The 20,930-nt window shown below is 45.9% G+C and overlaps 2 protein-coding genes across 2 annotated transcripts; one reads left to right on the top strand and one right to left on the bottom strand. All coding sequences in view use genetic code 11, as the record gives it.

Moving 5' to 3' along the window:
- Positions 1 to 772: 772 nt before the first annotated feature.
- EGR_09033 (hypothetical protein) lies at positions 773 to 8,688 on the top strand (the record flags this gene model as incomplete). Its single annotated transcript, XM_024498282.1, has 8 exons — positions 773 to 932; positions 1,381 to 1,688; positions 2,922 to 3,188; positions 3,356 to 3,556; positions 6,472 to 6,612; positions 6,667 to 6,792; positions 8,264 to 8,348; positions 8,465 to 8,688. The coding sequence occupies 8 exons, from the start codon at positions 773 to 775 to the stop codon at positions 8,686 to 8,688; spliced, it is 1,512 nt and encodes a 503-aa protein (XP_024347290.1).
- A 4,231-nt stretch (positions 8,689 to 12,919) lies between these two features.
- EGR_09032 (hypothetical protein) lies at positions 12,920 to 15,305 on the bottom strand (the record flags this gene model as incomplete). The annotated part of the gene is made up of 4 exons (XM_024498281.1): positions 12,920 to 13,066; positions 13,120 to 13,382; positions 14,762 to 14,958; positions 15,046 to 15,305. 4 exons carry the CDS (start codon positions 15,303 to 15,305, stop codon positions 12,920 to 12,922), a joined length of 867 nt encoding a protein of 288 aa, XP_024347289.1.
- Positions 15,306 to 20,930: the final 5,625 nt, after the last annotated feature.

Below are 20,930 nucleotides of genomic sequence, written 5' to 3'. Positions count from 1 at the left end.
CTTTCCCTCTTTCCGTCTATCCTGCAGCTATTCTTCCACCTACCAATGGAGTGTGAAACAATCACTTACTGCTGCCACGCCTCTTCAATTCAACATCCTAATGACATTTGTCCTATGATAGCTGCTGTCTACTAAATGTCTATGCTTCTGCAACTAGTCGTACAGATTTTGATGACACTACTGAAAACCTAGATCACACTTGTCGACACACCAGCAGTTGATTTGTATGTCCCAAAGAAGGGAGTTTGAGCACCTCAAACTCAACTTGAACGTCAAGCGTCCCCATTAGTGAAAATCACCACAAGACCGACTTTCGAAACAATGTTTGGTAAGGTTGCAGACCTGAAGGAACAAATGGAACTCCTTCAACACATCTACGTAATTCAGTGTTGGCATCGCATCACTGCATTTCAAATGTCACTATCAACAAATTCATCAGCAGTCAGCTTACCATGCTAGCGGACATCAACTATCTTCACGGCAGATGATGGACTGCGGAAGTAAAACAGCAGGCTTCAGATTGATGACAGAAGTTTTGAAGAGAAAGGATGTCAGAACACCCCTTGGCCAATAGAGAGAAGGATAAGCCACAAGAGGTGTCCTATCAAGGTTAGGGAAGAAAATGTGAACACATGCAAATAGATTTACTGTGTCACACAAAACAGAAGAATTCAGGCCAAACGCTAAACCAGCAAATCATTTTTTATGCGGTAGGCACGCTCTAGAAAGTACAGAGCAGGTCAGAGTCGTACGCTTCTGCTCGCCGTCAGATATGACCCCAGCAGCTAAAAATCACCAGTGTCCACTCAGCGAACGCAAACCTCTGGAATGGGATTACAGCATCCAACAGGCCAATTCTAAGGACTCTCACATTCATACAAGATCACCAACATGGAATCAATTCACTTACAATACACCTGACACAGCAAGAGGTAGAGATGATGGCCACAGAGATACTTCTGGGATTAAGAGAACATAACGAGTTGGTCGAGGCAGGCCAGAGTTCACACACTGAAAAGCATCAAATCTAGGAGGCACTCAGTCAAACAGCAGAAATGCCAATAGCTCAGTCAGTTAGGAATCTAGTTGGTGGTTGAACTCCTGCAGCCAGAAGCCTCCTCTGTTGACTACGGTAATCGGCACCAAACAACATGCAGCATCGCAGCTGGGTGGGGCAGAGTGAAAAAGGAAGTCGCACTGTGTTGATTCCAATCCAGTTCAGTCCAGTCAAGCAGAATAGCGTATAGCAAAGTCAAGCAAGGAGTATGTGAAGTGCGACCCGTTCCATCATTTCTTTCACGGATCCGAAGATTAACCGCCCCATTGTTCCCTCATTCAATCTATACAGCAGTCATCCGTTCACCTGGCAATGGTATTTAGAGCAACCACTTACTGCTGTGCATCTTCGCCTCTTTACCTCCTTCCACTCGTCACATCTGCCTGACGGCCAACTAATTGCACTCTGCTCTCCCTTGCCCATCACTCCTTCCTTCCTTGCATGTCTTGAAAGACACAAAAAACTACGTCGTCACCGCAAACCACCAATCGACCCAAGAGACGTCGTACCAACGGCTACCTCACAACGTATCTCATGCACACCGTACGATATCCAACTGAATTTCCATCCCATTCGCTTTGCCCTTTACATTCCATGCCGACCCGATGCAATTCAATTCATATCATTCCATGTCAATACAATAAAATACGACAATAAAGTGATATCATAAAGGTAGAAGGGTGGAAACCGACGAATGCGGCTACGGCAACGACTACGCAGCAGAGGGGATTGGGAAGAGAAAGACGAAGAGTAAGGCAAACGTATTTGAAAGCAAGTTTTCAGCATGCCGTCATCGCCCAGCCGTGTTGAACAAACGGATCCAAGAAAAAAGGAAGACAATGCAGAAAATCGTGTCACTCGAATACGAACATGGGCAAAAATTCAACCGCTGCGACTATCCCAACAACCAACTGCCGTCATGCTCTCTCTTTCCCTTTCATCGCGCTTTTAGCCCATTCTCAGCATTCCAACATATTCATCAAACCTCTTCATTCGACTCTGCCTGATTGCCCCAGCTCATTTCTGTCGTGCTCGCAGTTGCAACCAAGGCAGCACCTCTAGTTAACGCGAACAACTTCAGTGCGGACAACAGGAGTTGTCACGAGGACACTAGCGACAATGACAATGTTGCTGTTTTGCAATCGTCGCACACACTGCATTCGCAGGCACATCAACTTGCAGGCTGACAAAATGCGAACCATCGTAAATAAATCAAAAATAATATCCAGGATTAAATAAATTTCCTTACTTGCAGCAAACACGAAAACACGCGATCAGAGAGAGGAGGAGAGAAGAGCTGGCTGCGAGGATGCAATTGGAATGGAAGAGCATAACACGTTATAAAAGACGGACTCCAGTCCGCAATTTGCAACAAATCGCGACGCATTCGGCCCAAAAAGGAGGAATGCAAACACCATAGCTGTAGCATCATTTCAACCCAACTACAATCACAACACTTAAAGCGAGTACGGGCCACTTTTCGTCTTCCATACAGCCAGCCAACCAGCTTGAGGTCAACTACCCCATTCACCAGCCTCTTACTTCAACTGCGGCAACCAGCATCCCGCAACATGACCCTATACAGCTCACCGGGCCATGGCAAAAGAGAAACGGACAATTGTCGGCTTTGGTCTAGTTCAGTCAAGCATAGCAGTGAAAGTAAAGCAAGGCGGCCGTGAGGTGGCGTTCTACTCCACCATACCTTCAACAAATTATTTCATTTACTGCTTCACAGTTCAGACGTTCCATCCATGTAGTACCCATCCCACCGAATAGCAATGAGGTTTAGAGCAACTATTTATAGTTGCAACGTCTCTTCACTTCTCCATTCTCATGACATCTACCTCCTGCTACACCAACTCAGGCCACACAACAACCAGCTGTAACACTAGCAGCAACAGATGCGGTGACAGCACAAACACTAGGACCACCAGCAGATACAATCACAGTTGCATCTACAGCAGAACCACCAACAGCAGCAGGCGCAAAATTAACGGTTCAACCAGCAAGAGGAAGCAGTCTGTGGCGAGAGGACAATAGTGTCATTGCGACAGATCCGACATTATACAATTGTCGCGCACTTTTCACAGCTGCGAACATAAAGTTACAGACTGATAAGGTGTTTACCATTGTGAGCAAATCAATTCAATTCCTTCATTGACAATGCAGCGCACACACTGTGAGAGTGGGAGGCAAATGCAACAACGCTTCCCACAACACACGCAGCAGATTGTGGAAACATTGTGAAAACCCTCTCCCCAACTGACCAGTAGCAGATACGCACAATATGTACTGCAGCTGCGTCTCATCAGCCACTCCGTAATAGAGGTAAATGTGCGTCTATTCCAACTGTCCCTACCCGTCTGCTTGCCTGCCTCTGGACCACTGCGTTCGTCTGCGCCAAGAAGCAGTATGTCGGGCAGTATTAGCATCACCAACACTGCATCCACCTACTCCACCTCCTGTTACACACTGACTGGGGCCACACAGATAGCAGCTGTAACTTCTCCAGCAACAATAACAGAAATTTGATGAAAGCGGCAGCGACAATGACGGTATTGGCGTATTAAAATCGTAGAATGATTTCCACAAGCAGGTTGAACATTTGACAGGCTTGCGAACTGCCGACCACAGTGAATAAATTAAACATGATATCCACCATGCAATTCATTCATTGAGGCTTTACCAGATACACGTGATCACACAGAGATGAAGACGGACAAAGGGGGGGACAACAGCATAAATTCAGCTAGGAGGGAACATAAAAAGGTAGTTTACAAGCAGGCGCCAATTTTCATGCCACAGTGCCGAGAGAAAACAGTACAAATCAGGTGAAGTCAGTGGACAAAGCAATGCCTCGCAAAGCAGGAGCCCAACAATTTACTGCAGCCTACCATTAATTCAGCACACCAACCAGCCAGTCAACGGCCTACTCAGCATCCAGCACAGCAACGGTGGATGGCAGGGCGGTGTCCAAACCGCTCAGTGGGATACAGTCGATCCAATTTAATGCAATTGCCGTAGTTGAGGCATTCGTCCCATGTCTATGCAAACTTGTTTTGTCGTTTTTGAGGTTTGAGAATAATGCCTTCCCGGAGTTGCTTTTAGGGTGTGGCACGTTACATCGTCCTGAATCCTCATTCTCCCCCTCTTTTGCAGGCGAGTTTGATGGCCAATGCTACTTTTTATCCCATCGTGGATTTCATTCTAGCAAAACTGACAACGCAGTTGACGTTTCCTTCAGAAAGAAATCTGAAGTATATGCGGGAGCACATTTGTTAATGCCAAATTGTTTGCATCCTTTATAGTAGACAAAACAATTTCCCATTGACCATGAAAGTGCCGCACAAATTTTGATGTGGTCGTACAGCGAACATGCACCTAACTTGTCAACACACCATTCGACTTGCATTTGTCCAAAAGGAAGAACACGAATGCCCGTCACGTTATACGAATCAGAGCAGCTCTAACGCAACTTCTATTTTAAATGTTCTAATCAGCGGAAATCATCATCACAAGACCAAGGTACGGAAATGATGTTCGGCAGAGATGCAAACCTGAAGAAACAAATGCAACTCCTTTAATGCAAATCTGCGTGAATCAGTGTTGACGACTTATCACTACATTTCAAATGTCCCTATCAACAAATTCATCAGTAGTGGACTTACCATTAAAACAGACGATGATTTTCAGACCAGATGACAGATAAGGAGATCAAAGTAGTAAGCTTCGCATTGATTGCAGAAGAGGTGCAAAGGGAGATGACGTCAAAGCACTCCTTTAAGCCGATGAATGGATGTCAAGAGGACGCGAGCTGAGTAGTACCAAGGTCAGGGATGCAAATTTCAAACACTGCAACTGGATTCACTCCATGTCACATAAAACAGCAATAATATTTGCAGCTCAAACGCTAACAACCAAGCACAACATCAGTCAAACTTGCAAGTGTACAGATAGCCTTGAGCGTCAGACAATGCAGAGCCGATCACACTCGTACGCTTCCATTCGCCGACAGATACAACTTTGGCGTCTAAAAGCCTAAAATTTCCGAGCAACAAACGCAAATCTCAGGAATGAGATCGCAAATTCCCATAGGTCATTTCCGTGGACTCCATTCAATTGAATAAGAAACTGTGCCACAACCGAAGACGTGCATTCTTTACCGACTGCCATCAATGCATTTGTAGCCTAGAAACATGACCCACAGGACACGAGCGCTTCCAAAACAAGCAAACGCACAATCGTACAACAGCCACATCTCATTCCAACTTCAGCCTGGCGATGGTTGATGCCGATTTATGAAATTCCTTCCTATGCATGCCATAAAATCCACCACGTTTTATTGTCAATGACATCCTTTGCTACAATTCCGGCTTTCGATTGCTTTGGTACACTTCAATACTGACATCCACCTCCACAATGCAATGTCATATTCGAATTCCAATATCCTATAGCAAGAGTTCCCAACACTCGGCAAATACAAGGTGCTTCAATAAAAAGAATGCTCACAATAAAACCTACCCCTTACAATGAAACAGGGCCTTGTTCAATCAGACTCTCAGTCACGGGTCTGATCACTTTAATGCCAGCAGCCAGCAATCATAACGCATATACGGCCTAGTAGTCGATCATTTAGTGGATTTGCTGAAGACGAGGATGGTGAAGAAATTCGCATTTAAAAACAAGCTGTTATCATGCCTTCATCGCCTGACGGTGCCGTTTAAGTGAGTACGGGAATATGACGAACAAGGTGGAAGATCCTATCAATCGAATACGGATACAACCATCTGCGGCAATTCAAAACCCTAGTGCTGTTACAATGAAATGCATGACCACCCCCGTCGTTCGCCTTTTCGACGCGACAAGTATTGGATCTGCAGCATTTGCATTACCAACATTCCGTTCACCTTCCCCTCATACTTCTACGCCTACATCCGCTACACTCTGGCAGAGGCCACACAAATGCTAGTCGTAGCATGAGGCACAAGTTCAGGGAACAACACCAGCATCACCAACAGTTACACTAACAGCAGAAACAGCAACAGCACGGCCAGTAAACTGCAACGGCCTTCATACGCCAACAGACCGCATGACAAGGAAAACGGCAACAATAGCAACGCTGGCCTCCCGCAATCATCGCGCACTCTCCACTGGTAGATCAACTGACGGGCTGACAAGCTGACAAGACTAGATCGCCGACACAAAATTCATCCTAAGACAACGCACTGGACACCCACACACATGCACGGACACGCACACAGCAAGAGCCACAGAGTGATTGGGAGAGAGGTAGCCACATTTATGCATTCGAGAGAGGAATCCAAAACAATGCCCAAGAAATCGAGAATAACAGCACACCACAAGCATTCATGCGGCCGTTGCGTGTGCGCTACAACTCCACTTCTCCCTACTAGCCATCTATATTGAAATTGCGAGCCGATTCCCCATTCCACATTGTTGAAAGAAAACAGAACGGAACAGAAGGGAACACCGCACAAATTCATCGTCCGGCAATGTTCAAGTCCGAAAATTTACTCCCACCCATTGGTCAGTCAGTAAGTAATCCAGTTATTGGTTCACCTCCTCCAGTCAGCAGACTCCTGTGTTAGCTGTGGCAATCAGCACCGCGCAACGCGCGGCATCCCAGCACAGGAGGGAAATCCGTCAGTCAGCAGCATCCTGTGCCGACTAGATCAATGAGCAGCATGCGACGCGATGCAACACAGCAGAGAGAAGTAATAAAGTCCAGCCGGTTATTTAATCTGTCATCCAGCCAGTTAACTGCCCACTCAGCATCCTCCAACGAGGCATTAACTGGTGGGGCGGTGTCCAAACTACGCAGTAGCACACGGTCAAATAGGTTTAATGCAATCGTCGTAGTTAAGGCATCCATCTCAGGGCAACATAATAGCTTATTTCTACGTTTTTCGGATTTGAGATAACTCCTTCTTAAAGTAGCTATTCGTTTGGTGACACATCACATCATCCCATTTCCCGCCCACTCAATGTTCTCCAGACAGATCCGGCAGCCGGTGTCACTTTATGTCCCTTCGTAACTTTCCATCAAGCAAAACTGCAAACTTAGTTGATAGTCCCTTCAGCAAGAAACGTGAATATCTCATTGAAGTAAATTCCAATTTATTCATTTACTTCCAATTCAGATGCATCCCTTGGCGTAAATGACACAACCTTCCGCTGACGACGGATACGCCGTAAATATTTTGATGTCGTTGCACCGCGAATGCACGTCATGTGGCATGCGACTCGAAGCTGCTCTAACTCAACCTCGAACTCAAATGGCGCCACCACCATCACAAGGTCAACGTTCGAAACGATCTTCTGCAGGAACACTTATCTGAAGGAACAAATGGAGCGCCCTCAATGCATATCTGCATAGATCAGTGTTGACGAATTATCACCACGTTTCAAATGTCCCTATCAACAAATTCATCAGTAGCCGCCTTACCATCCCAACACACGACGACGACTGCGATAATCTCCATAGTAGGTGGCAAACTAGGGAACCGAAACGGTAGGCTTCAGGTTGATTTCAGAAGAGTTCCTAAGAGAAGGGAAGGCAAAACTCACCTTTAAGCGAAAGCAAAGCTCTAACAAGGTTAGGGAAACAAATGCGAACACTTAGCAACCAGATTCACTCACTTTACGTCACGTAAAACAGTAGAATTCAGCCCAAACACAGACAACCAAGCACTACCAACGATCAAGCAGACCTATGTAGACATGCGCGTTAAACAGAGCCAGTCAATCGCATGCTTCCATTCATCGCAAGATACAACCCAGCAGCTAAGAGCCATCAATTTCCACGAAACACACTTCCACCAAAGGAATGAGATAGAGGCATCGCAAACGCCGTTATGAATTCCAGCCGATTGAAGAATAAACCATGCCCAATTCAAAGGCGTGGATTCTTTACCAACTGACATTACCACATTTGTAGCCTGTAAACGTGGCCCACACGACTTAATCACTTCCGAAACTAACAGACGATCGCATGATAGCAGCAACACCCCACTCCAACTTTACCACGACTATCCTCCATGTTAATTTGTGAGATCGACTTATTCGTCTGCCTTTTCAAAGTCAAACAAAATGTAAAACCGAAGCTGATACGATCGAGGATTTTAACAAATGACGCCAAGATTAAAACTCACCACTAATCAGCACGGCGTTCTGCTTCCATCACAGCCTCAAGCCCCCGCCTCCAACCATCACAGTGACTGCATCCACCATTGGCAACTCGGAATTCACTGGGGTACTGGTCGGAAGGAGGGTTTGGAAGAAGCAAATAGGATCCTTCGCTAATGCATTTGTTTTGGCGCGACACCGAGATTCGTGAATAGTCTTCGCAAAGAAGAGCCCCCAGATCACCTCATTCGTCCGCTCCAGCAAACAATGCGTCAGCCGGCAATATGCGTTCAATTCCTCTTTCTACTGTATACTCTGAACACGGCCACACAGGCATCAGCAGCTCAGCATCACCAGAAAACGGGAACAATCTTGGTACGGAAAAGAGTCTATGGCATGTGAGCAACAACGACGATGAGTGTTGGTGTTTTGCGGCAGTGGCGCGTATTTCACCACTGAGCGCATCAAGCGGCATGCAGTCTTAACAGGAAGCAACTGACATCAATCAAACGCCATTTCCACAACCAACGATACAGCGGACACTCACACACTACGAGAAATTCATTTTGGGAAGGGAGAACACAACAATTCTGCCAAGACGGGTTAAAGTCAGCACATCTCTTCGCCTCCCATCGTGCAGCACTCAGGTCAAAAGCAGAAGCGCGACAAACATAGCCTTTGCGTTGGATCAAACCATCTGTACATCTCGTACATGTAAGGATTTGGGATTACATCGCACTCCTTACCTCCTGCCCCTCACAACGAGGAATGCATTCTGCCACATCGAAGTCCATACACAGCTATCCTCTCCTCTTGATCTTCACGTGTTCGGCATTGCATGCGATACGACACAGAAAGCTAGCATAACACAAAGCAGCCCACCATATCCCTATCCTGGGCGCTCTACAACTCTGTCCCTCGCAACAATCCATTTGCAGTCAATAGGACGACAATGTTCATGCCATATTACGGGAAGGAAAGCAGAGCAGGAAAAGACACAAGGCACAATGCAACGTTCGTAAGACAAGTAGAACAATTTACCCTACCAAGCGATCCGCACGTTCGGCCAGCCAAATGGTAATTAAACGCTTCCAATCAGTGGCACCATGGAAGATGCCGTATCACAGCTCAGCGGGGCAGAGTAAAAATGGAATAGTCGTACCGTGTTATGCCGAATCCGATCCGGTCAAGCACAGCAGATTGAAGCAAAGCAAATAATCAGCGATGACCTGCATCAACATTCCCTCCACAATTTCGTCGAATCATCACTCCATCGATGCATCTAGCCAGCAGACACCACCGCACCAAGCAATGGTGGCATAACCAACCACATACAGTTGCCCCTCCTCGCTTCTCTTCATCTTCATCCCCTCATGACATCCGAACCAATGGCAATGGCACGCCTTCCTCTGAACCATTCAATGCCTTCTTCCTTCCGTCCTTTTTTAAATCGGCAGCCAGAAAACCATCACCCTCAACGCGAACCATCTTTGGGCTGAATAAGCCTAACACCACAGGCCACACTAAGCGCCACCTCGATATGCATAGCCTGGACAACATCCGACGTCCTACACCCGTGACAGTCCGATTCGCGGTAATTTACTTCATTTTAATGCAATGCGACGCAACACGATATGTTGTCATCAGCGCGCAATGACGGATGTTGATGTCGACATTAAACCGACTTAGGGGAAATTAAGGGAGAAAAGATGATGAACGGGGGCGTAATTAAAAGCGAGGTTTTAGGATCACCAACAACAGCAAAGGTATCACTAGTAAACAAGAGCTTCGATGAGGAGAGCGGTGATAGTGTTAGCAGGGCAGGTAGATCAAATGACTGGGTAGGGAAATGTGACACTGGGAATGGTGTAAAAACGATCGCCGCAATTGAAACCATTCATTAACGACGCACTGCACACACACGCGAGCACATACAAAGCGAGATAGGAGACGACAGTCGCAGAAGCACTTGGGAGAACATTACCACCTAGTCGAGGCAGGCCAGAGTCTACACATCGCATCCCATCACAATGTGAAGTAGTCAGCCCGAAAATGAAAAACACCTTTGCAAAAAACCAATCCAGCTCCAAACACTACGCCTCACCTCATGACGTTTACGGCTAAAAGCACTTCAGCTTCCCTTGCCCATTCTTCCATCATCCTCATTGCTGGCCTTCCAAGGCTTGGATAAAATTAGGCCACATACCAGCAGCCACACGCCTCTCCACACTTTTGCCTGGAAACCGTTCGACATCCCACTGAGGTCAATCCATTTCACTCCAGTTAATCCAGTCTAGTTTAAACAACTCCGTACGTTCCAATGTACTCCAATCCAATTGTTTCACGAACACGTCTAAAGCCCTCAGCTCACCCTACTCGGCCAGGCCGAGAGGTGCGTGAGAAAGTGTTCGCATCACCAACGTTTCGTCCTTTGCTGATATTCCAAGAGGCATTGAGATAAAACGGTTAATCGCCACTTGTAAAGCATTAGAGAGCAAGCATTCATTGCAAATACTGGTTAGGCGAAGTTTTTGAAGCCACGTTGAATATCGTCAATCGCCTTTGCCTCATCTTCTATGCCATGATTGCAATGTAGAAAAAAGTCCATAAAACGAACTGCCTCCATCAATGTTAGAGGGCATTGCGCCTCGCAAGATGCAGTATGTTAAGGGCCAATAAGCCCAATCAACGTTAGTGACAACGAGATCTAAATGCCGGAGGATACTAGAAGGCAGCTCCAGCGACCTCCTCGGGAAGAAGCATTTTTTGGAGTCTTGATTTTACACCGACACTCAGACGAGCGATGCAATCCAGCCACAAAGTCTTCTTCATCAGCAAAGGATACAATGGCCGAGTTTCACTGAAATTCCGGATTCGACAACCTACATGGCACACTTTTGACTTGATGGCCAACGCAGAAGAATAACCACTTAGCTCGCTGAGGATGATGCTCAAAGGTAGACGGTGACCACCTGCTACTGCGGGTCAATTGCCTCATGTTAGATCACACCAGTTAGAATACAACACCGTCGACACGGAAGGGGCAGACCAATTCCAATGTTCCGATCCACAACTAAACAACTCGTGAGAACACCCGTCTGCCAATTTCACAGGGGCTTCTCCTTCTCCAAAACGCCACAATCAACGCAACGGCCTTACTGGGAAAGCTTAACCTTCGTCCCAGATTCCTTGCTTCTCAACATCTTGGAGCGCTTTTACTGTCTCAACCCAGCACTCGTGCCGCAAAGGAAAGCATGCGATCGATCCACACGGCCAGATGGGCAGAGATTTGTACGACCATGGCCAAAGCTCTGCATCCCCTCCCAGCAAAGTAGTGCTTCATTGCACAAAATGTACTCCCAGCACATCCAACTCGCCCCATTCACGTCCTAAACACGCACCCAGATCCGTTTATTCTCTTCCTCCTTTTAACAGACTCAATTATGAATTGATCGCTTTCCACGCTGGTCTCGGGCAACCCCCAAAGGATAGATCTTCAATGACACTGATCTAAACGTCAGCAAAATCTTGGACTTCCCTAATCCCAATATCTGTCGCAATCTTCAATGATCGCGGCTCTCAGTTCACTCCTGGGTTATTACGAAGTCCACACTGACGGGGTCGTATTCAGCCGCACTATACCCTCTTGCTCAAAATTCGCTCTATCATGAATAAGATGAAGCACGTCCAATTCGCCAGCCTTTCCTCCGCCTCCTTACAACGATAGAAATGGTCTGCCACTTCAGGCCTTTTCATCCTCTTCCGCATGTTTGTACACATCCTTCCCCTTTCACCACATCTACCGCTCAGCTACAGCAACGAAAGCGGTTGTCCAACACGCTCAAGGCCAAGAAATCGGGCAAGATGAAATTGAAAGCAGACCGTTGGATCGCCGCTCCTGGCAAACGATACAGAGAAAGAAGGAAGAGCCGTATCGACAGGGAGAAGTCCGCACATCTAATGGCATCGTAGAAACGCAACAACCACTGTAGCCCTGACATAGAATCAAACCAGCTCTAATCATATTACGGAAAATGGGTTAGAGCTACTTAGGTCTCGTTTCTGACTCCTAGTTTTCTATCCCTCTCCCAAGGGGAGACAGTCGGACACCTCGAATTTTAAACCTCACTCCTTTTTAACCTCATCCTGGTTTCGGGCATTGGATACGAGAAGACAGAAAAGTGATATGAACGATATAGCAAAATCCACCACCTGATCCTCCCGTTGGGGCAATGACTCCATCTCTTGCAGTAACCAATTGACAGTTAATTGGCAGCCAACTGTCGCATAGACCAGAAAAGAGAAGGGAATGGGAGCAAACAAAGCAGTGCCCCAATTCGCTTTTGATTAATGGAAAGAGGAGGATGAAAAGCAGGAAGAATCTGCCAAGCCTAAGGAAACATGCAAGCTCTTTTCAAACCAGGATTCCCCACTTCACATCAAGCTGCCGCAAGTGGACCTTGTAGGAGACACCTATCCCAGTGGCAGAATCAGGAACATCGTCTCCTTGGATTGCCTCAGTCTACCTCTGTTTCTTACACGATTCAGGCAGGCCCCCAATCATGCCTTTACCAGAGGACAGCGAATCGAGAAAGACCGACCGCATGTTGTTTACGTCCAAACACTACGATTGAGTAATCTGTGCGAAGCCGATTACGGCATGCATCAACTTCCACACCAGTCTACCTCTACTTCTTACACGATCAAGGCAAACCTTCACCATGCCTTATCCAAAGGAGCTACAGTGGGAGCTTCATTTGAACCACCATGCAAACAGTTACTGTCACATTCATCAGGAGGGGTGTAATAAGGTTGAACGATTATTATCAGTGACGTGGTGGAGGCCTTTGCATTGGTCCCGTTCTGAAGGCAGGTCGCCGCATCGATCCTCTACCCGTTCTGTATGTTGAATGTACAGCACCACGACCACCACCACTACCACCCCTAACATCACGTGCACCGAAGGCGGAGGGTCGTTCGTATCTTTGCGGGGGAGAAATGTTGTACCGGGATTTTTGACGAGGATGTGGGGACACTACGACAGGTGCGTTTCGGTGTGTCGGCATACGATCAGACCGCCAAGCATCTCTGTCATACGAGCGGCCGCCCTGTCGACTTCCATGGACTGGTAGCTCTTCGTAAGGTTGCTGCCGTTCGCTGCGATATTGTTGGTAATCACCTGATATGGCAAGGAAAACCGACGTAACCCATCACCCTGCATCGTGTACATTGATGTTAAGTCATCGCACGGCGGTTAAGGATAAATACAACACAGCAGCATGTAATGCATTTGACGCTCTTCAGCTTTTAGTCCTACTGAGAAGCCTTCCTCAAATTTCTCTACCCAGAAGTCCACACTATTACGGCAATTCATGATAGAACAAAAACTATGAATTGGCACAGTTGAAACTACGACTCCACTACCACAAAGTGTTTCAAAGCTTGACATTCGGCATAAACCCTATCATTACCACATGCTGACCAGCATTCCCAAATGCAAATTTCTGGATCCAATTTCAATGGATTTTGAAGGGCACACGTATGTCCAGCAAATACCGAGACCAATCTGCTTTCTTCACGCAAGCGTAACCGTGTTCCCTTAACATTTCCTTCAATCACCGCGGCTTCATCACATTGGGGTACCTTGCTTTAGTCCACAGCCACATTCAAGATTCACACATAAAACCTGGCAGCCTACACATAAGGATCACATGAGTCTCTGCACTTGACGCGAAGGGTGGGACAAATTGCGCATAATCGACGGCGGAACATCTTGTCAATAGTGCACTGGCAGGCAAGGTTCTTCAATGCTCCAAGATGCAATTTCGTAAGCCATCTTCCAATATTCCAAACTGAATTTTGATGCAGAGCAGCATCCAGCAACCGACAACTGTCGCTATCCACTTATGGCACAACAATTCAGCACGTGGGCGTAACCATCTCACAACCAAAATGGCAAATGTGTCGCCTTCACAACACTCCAGTTCCGCTTCTTGGGAAAGCTTGTGCGATCCAAGAGACGTAACTAACGTCTAATCACTGGTGCTTTTCGATCTCTGATGAGAAGTGAATAAATCCATGTTGACAATCTCATTCACTGACAAATTTGGGAAATACAGAGCGGCTCAGTCGTACACTTCAATTCACCATTGAGCACAGCCGAGTGGCAAGCATAAACATCAAGACCCCGTGTTGGATATCCAGAATAGCACTTCAAAGGAGCTAGTTCGGTTAAACAATAAACCGAAACCAATCAGGAGTCATGCTTTCCTCCCGCTGTCACTAATATTTATGGCTTTAAAAACATCCTACAAGAATAAAACGGCCGCAGAACAAGCAGCCAGACGACCACACATCAAAAGCCACATCGCATCCCACCTTCAACGTAGCGATTGTTGACGCCGGCTGATGTTGGAAGAACAAACACGTGACCACTAACGGCACCATTTACCGAAGTTTCTGCTTCAAATGACTTCAATGCACTTTATGACAATTCTAACGTCCTAAAAAAAAGCTTGACGGTCCATTGATACAAAGAATGCAAGCAATAAAACTTACCCCTCGGATCGTAACGGCGCTCTCTTTCTATCACAGACTCACGTCCACGGCTCCGTTCCTCGTAACACCCACGACCAATATTCGCGACTCGGAAGTCAACAGAGTACCGATCGGTAAGAGGGTTTAGAGGAAGTGGACTTAGAGCCCTGTGCCGGTGAAGTCGTTTTGGCTCTGCATCGAAATCCGTGGATGACCGTCTAGGAGGATAGTCAGAAACTAGACGGTTGGGCTGTAGACCACGGCTTCTACAAGAATTCTTATTAGTCTGATAAAGAAAATCTTACCTCCCAGTCCACATGGCGGACTGAATATAGCCTCCATCATTCTGAGATGCCCCGTAACGCCGTGGTCCAAAGTCTCGTCTGGTACCATTGTTGAGAGACTCCTCTCTAAACTTGGGCCGGTACTCAGTGTAGAGATCATTTCCTCTGAAATGACGGAGAGACACATTGTTGTGACCGCCCCGTAGAGATCTTCCGGAGATGCCAAGCGGAGACCGTGAGCGCCGGCGACTCAAGTTAATGCGACTGACTGGAGGAACCATGGTATGGAAACAGAAACCAGCATGGACGAACAAAATATTATAACAAAAAAAATTGATTTTTGCAATTGTAGTACTTAAGCTCTAATATTGAAATGTCAAGTAAAAAGCTACTACTTTTGTCTAAAAATTTCCTAATTGAATTTTTTATTACCGTGTGTAGACGGCTAGCCGGGATTTTACATGTAATAGCCAAAGCTAAAATGGCACGAACATCAGCAGCATGTTTTGCTTTGAATTTTCCATCAGTTGCGTATTTTGTACGCCGATGATAAGAATCGTGCTATTTGGATATGGAATCACCTGGACGGCCCATCAGTTCATGCGTGCAGTACACTCATGAAGAAGTGGATTTCTATCAAGTAGAAGGCATTTCATTAACTGATGATTTGGAAGGAGTTCGTATAAATGCAGTGGGTTGTGAATGCAGCAACATTTACGTTGATGGCGGTGTCTTTCTACTGTCTCATTGTTTGCCTCCTCCATTGTGGTTCAGGAAGGGAACGGAGCACAGCGTAAGTGGGCATCTTATGATTGACTCTCATCAGCATATGCGAATTAGCCTTTGACACGTAGTAGTATTTGTTACACGGGTTGATTCTTTCATTCTTTTAATGTTTTGCACCAAAGCCTCATAATATTGGCTGCATTTAAGATCATGTACTCACTATGTGGCCCCTACACGTCTACAAGACATTTACTACTACCATTTGATAGGGCATGACGTGACTAAGGCAATTAGTGACGAGGCGCGTAGATCTCTTCCTTAACCTTCATGCGCATAGAAACCACAGGTTGATTTGATTTTGTTATCGACTCCTGATAAGTAAGTTAAAACAAGTAGCAATTGCTAGACCGATTGGCAAGAGATACTTGCCTTTAAATTTGACAACAATAATCAAGCAGTATCGTCAAGAGTGTATGTGCTTTCATTCTTCAAATTAATTTACACTCCCACCCACGCTCATGTAAGACTATGACAGGCGATTCCATGCGGAATGGCAACACTTACTAACCCCTGTGCCCGGTAGATCAAACTGGCCAGGTGTTGCATTATAAAGGCAAACCTAGTGACAGTCTTTCCTCCATTAATACTGATTTAGTGGCATTAGGAGGAAAGTGCCCCCAAAGTGCCCGCAACACGCTTATTGAACAGTGATTTTTTTCAGAACGCGAATCGTCATTACCGCTCCTGCCCATAGAAAGCATAAAATGGAAGTTTCTGAACCACACTACACTTCAATTAAGTTGGAATGAAACGGATTTGTCCAACATCGGAGTACACTACATTGAGGCCACCGCAGCTCCAATTAATGGACTCGGTGACACCACTCATGAAGAAGCAGAGGTCGAAACTGAAACTATCACATTTTATGGATTGCTGTCCAACACCGATTACAAATTGACCTTATATGCACATGGAAGCAAGAGTCCCGTATTACATCGAACAATTTACTTTACAACGGGGCCCGATGGTGAGTCTACTTCGACTCATATCCATTGCATTGCATTGCATGCATTCAGAGCTAAGTCGAAAAGATGGCGTGAACTTGACAGCGTAGGTAGAGGTAAAGGACCTTCACAGCTTTACTGGTGTTACAGCGTCTAGCGCTGCATACGATGCCATCAATTTGAAAACCCATTACATTGCCACTTGGCAACACCTTAACATTTTCATCTCACTAATCGTTTGACAGCACGTCAGCCTTAGGAAGTGGTCACATCAGAGACAAACTAAGCTGGAGCGAGGCAAATCGAATCACTCGCTCCAGTGAGATGCTCAAGCTTTATGCTGTTTGACTTGCACATACACGCGAAAATGTGAATAAACTGATCATATAGGTTGAAAGTCCGAACGTGAGGAGTAAGTAACCCTAATACGTAGTAGACCGATCATTTCAAATATTACATCTTGGGGACAATCACAGTTAAGTTCTTTCCCTTCTGCTACTGCCACTGCCACCACTGGCATGACGTTAGGTGTAAATGCACCACATTCCGTTGGCTAAGTGAAACAGACTGCTTGCACCACGCTTGAGGTATAATGCCTTCTTTTTTTCTTCAAAAGGTGGCGAGAGCACCTCTACAACAAGGCCGACTGGTAACCTTAATTTGTTCCGGATGCACTGGTTTTTGTTGCTTGCATTTACACATAAACTTCAATAACAAAGTATACTCAGGCGAAATGTTCGTACATACAGCGACTCATAAACCCTTCCCCCAGTCCACTACACGAGTTGAATATCACGTCTTCAAGGACGGCTAAACCTCAAGCAGACATAATTGAGCTAACGGCAGTGTCACTCACCCACTTTAACTTCTCAACGTGTATAGTTGCACATTTCTCACTTGAACATATCACCGTCGACGCACTACGGCCCCACAACTCATGCGAAGCGACTGTGGTGGCAATTGGGGAAGAAGGCAACTAGTGCGGATGATTATGCTGTGCAATCTCACCTCCAACCATACTACTTACTACTACCCCCTATCCGTATCGGTGTGTCCTGTGTCATAGCATGAGAGAATTCGTTGAGCAAACCACAAAGAGGGAGTCGTCAATGCTCGTCATTGCACAGTTTACACATGCGCCATGTTCATCCCCTTTACGATTTTGTTGAAAGCATTCTTTTTTCGTAGAAGGGAAAGAAGGTGCTACCTCAAGTGGCGCACCTGCATGGACTTCCACAATCTCTGCAGTCCTACTTGCTTACATGGCGGTGGTGCTTACTTGAACTCTTCCGTAAGTCCGAGCACATTACCCACCATTTCATCTAACATGCCCCAGATCTTGCGTTTATCGAGGCAATCTATTCCATCACAGGTTTGCACGGAGCAGGGATTGTATCAGTCGCCAAGCATTCGTACCTGCCTCACAATAATGTGATTTCTCGTAGTGGATACCTTCTGAGTGTTAACTAATTGACTTCCCAATGTTTGATCTTCACTGAAATATTTGATGCAATTGCGGTGATTGGAAAGGGGTGTACTGCTGTAAGCGAAGTGGGGTACAACTTTTGAGCTCCATTTGCCTCATGGCCTAAATAGACTTGTGCATTCATCACAAAGGTGCTCCAACGCACGCAACCAAATTTGGTTCTCCCAGACAGTCTAAGCACGGCAAATGTGATATGAAGATGAATTGTAAAGTCATATGATACAAGTTAATGGGTGGTTGAAGGTGTGGGTTTCATTAAAATCAACGTTTGTTCTCCTATTTACAGGTTCTGTTAGAGTGTGACTTCAAAAGTAATCATATTCTTGCAAATTTCATTTGGCAATGTAGAACTGTTGGGAAGGATGAAATTATGTGGTCACGAATGCGGGAGATTGCAGGACTCAAGTAGGTATGCATTGTACATTGACCACGTCAAGGTGCCTCTTGCAAAACGTAAGCGGATTGAGGGTGTAGGAGGAAGAGAGCACGGTGTTGCTTTGCGTTCTTCTGCATTTTTCTGCTTTGTGTGTCTTTACGTCTTATCACTCCACCTCTTCGTCACTGTGTGGCCAAAACGGAACTGCCTGACTAGATAGAACCATTTGACTCTCCTTACAACACAGGTACATTTCGTTCTGAAGTCCAGATAATGCACTTCAAATGTCGCCACGCTAACCGTTAACCGACACGAGAAATCGAAGTTACACACTCAGGTAATGCGACAACTGCCCCATGAGGCAGTGCAAGGAAAGCGCCACACGGCCACGGTGGAAGCACTTCAATTCTGCTAGATCCGAGCAACTGCTTCATGACATAGTCGTCATCTGTCACTAAACCTCTACAGAGCCTCATGATAATGAAAGCAATGCTTGAAAAGAGAGTCCCTTGAAACGGGCAGATGTACTGCAAGTAATAACCTGCGGGTTTATTGCGACATAGGGAATTATTTTTAGAGGCATGAGGAGGTCTCTGCCACTGCATTTGGCGCATGAATTTGTTGACACTGTCCAGGCGACTTGTACTAAATTAGTAGGTGTTCTTCTGAACGGAAGACACACCTAAGCCATTTTAGGCAAATTCAATTCCTTCAAAACCCACCACCAACAACAACGACATTCTTGTGTGACTCCTGCTAGACTGCGTTAAATGAAAGGAACTAGACTGAGGCAGTCCGTCGATTAGAGATTGTTCCTCCACTGGTACTTCCTATGCACGGCTTCATTCCTTTCCTTATTGTGATTATCGTGTTCTGTAACACATGTGAGCGCCGGTTCTTTGGTTGACCCACTCGATAGTTCGCATGTTGTCCTAGCACTACGCCTCTACCTAGAATTCCACACTGCGGTGAAAACTGCTACCTTGCCTCATCAGAGGTAGCCATTCTTGGAGTGAGGATGTACTGATCCAATGTGTCTCTTTCAAATGCTCAAGTTAAACTGATAGTGTCACTGCAGCTTTTGCATAGAAATCGCCTTTGTGCATTTGCAACAGGACGAAGTGTTTGTAACTGCACAACAGGCATTAAAATCAGCTGTTGTTTTCATAAATGCTTTTCTGAGGCTAATGAAGCAAAGTCGCTTATAATTCAACACATTGTCTGCTGTTACATCAATTCTCCAAAGGAATATTCATCTACAAAGTGGGTTTATTAAAACACCATAATTTTCGAATGATGGAGTCTTGATGGAGCTAAGAGGACCTTCATGTTGAATGTAGGTAGAAGGTTGCGATCTTGCGTGGGGAGTAGGGAGATGTAAGCCCTAGGAATCAGCTGCTTAAAAACTCAATCGCCTGTTTAAAAGCAACATCATTACGAATTGCAAATTCAGCCTTTTGGTCACAACATTGAATATCTGCGTTGAATACTGAAGGGAGTTCCTTCTCACTTGTAGCATCATCTCCCTCCGCAATGAGCACGGGATGGCACGAATGGTCGCGCTTCTTAATAATTCGCATTTTCCTTTGCTATACATCGCTCTCCGCAGATGGGTGCGTACTGTGGAGCTTCACTTTTATGACTAGACTTTCACAGTTTATGAAGCGAAACATGAAAATTATATGTAGGTGGGTTAAGCCGTGTTAATCAAAGCTTGCAATGACTTTGCAATTCAGACAGACATTCCACTGACACTCGAAGTACTCCGCAGTTTGAATCATGTCAACTTTCATCCCTCATGTCTACTCCCAACAGCCTTACTTAGTCGGGCATTTCAGGAGACGCGTCAGTAGTGAGAAGGTAATGTGTGTGGTATCTGTTAGCTCACATCTTGACACTGGAACAGTGGGAAGCTCTTTAACGAACTTTGCTGTAGCAAGTCTCACTAACTGCCTTGTGTGCTTGTTAGTAAACTGGATCAAAAGAATATTATGGGCAGTAGTCATTGCTGAACCATAAAGTGATACAAAAATGCTTCTCTTTACACCACACTATCTCCTCCCACCTGCGATTCTTTGCCGCCTTAACAGTGAACTGGAAATTAGGCGTTGACGGCGTTAGCAGCATTCAGGTAGGTGGATGAGAGAATCACCACGACCAGAAATGAAGACGGATGCCATGACAAGCGTTGACATCTGATCGCTTACTCCGACAAAAGCTATTATGTAGAAGAAGTGAGTTAGGGGGTTTGTAGTTTGGAATTTTTGGCTCACTCTCAGTTCCGCTTCCATGATTCAGTTCCATTTTTGAAATC

This window comes from Echinococcus granulosus (assembly GCF_000524195.1).
Source record: "Echinococcus granulosus chromosome Unknown EG_S00129, whole genome shotgun sequence".
In the NCBI taxonomy this organism is placed as follows: Eukaryota; Metazoa; Platyhelminthes; class Cestoda; order Cyclophyllidea; family Taeniidae; genus Echinococcus; species Echinococcus granulosus.
This window is presented reverse-complemented; position numbering and strand designations above follow the sequence as displayed.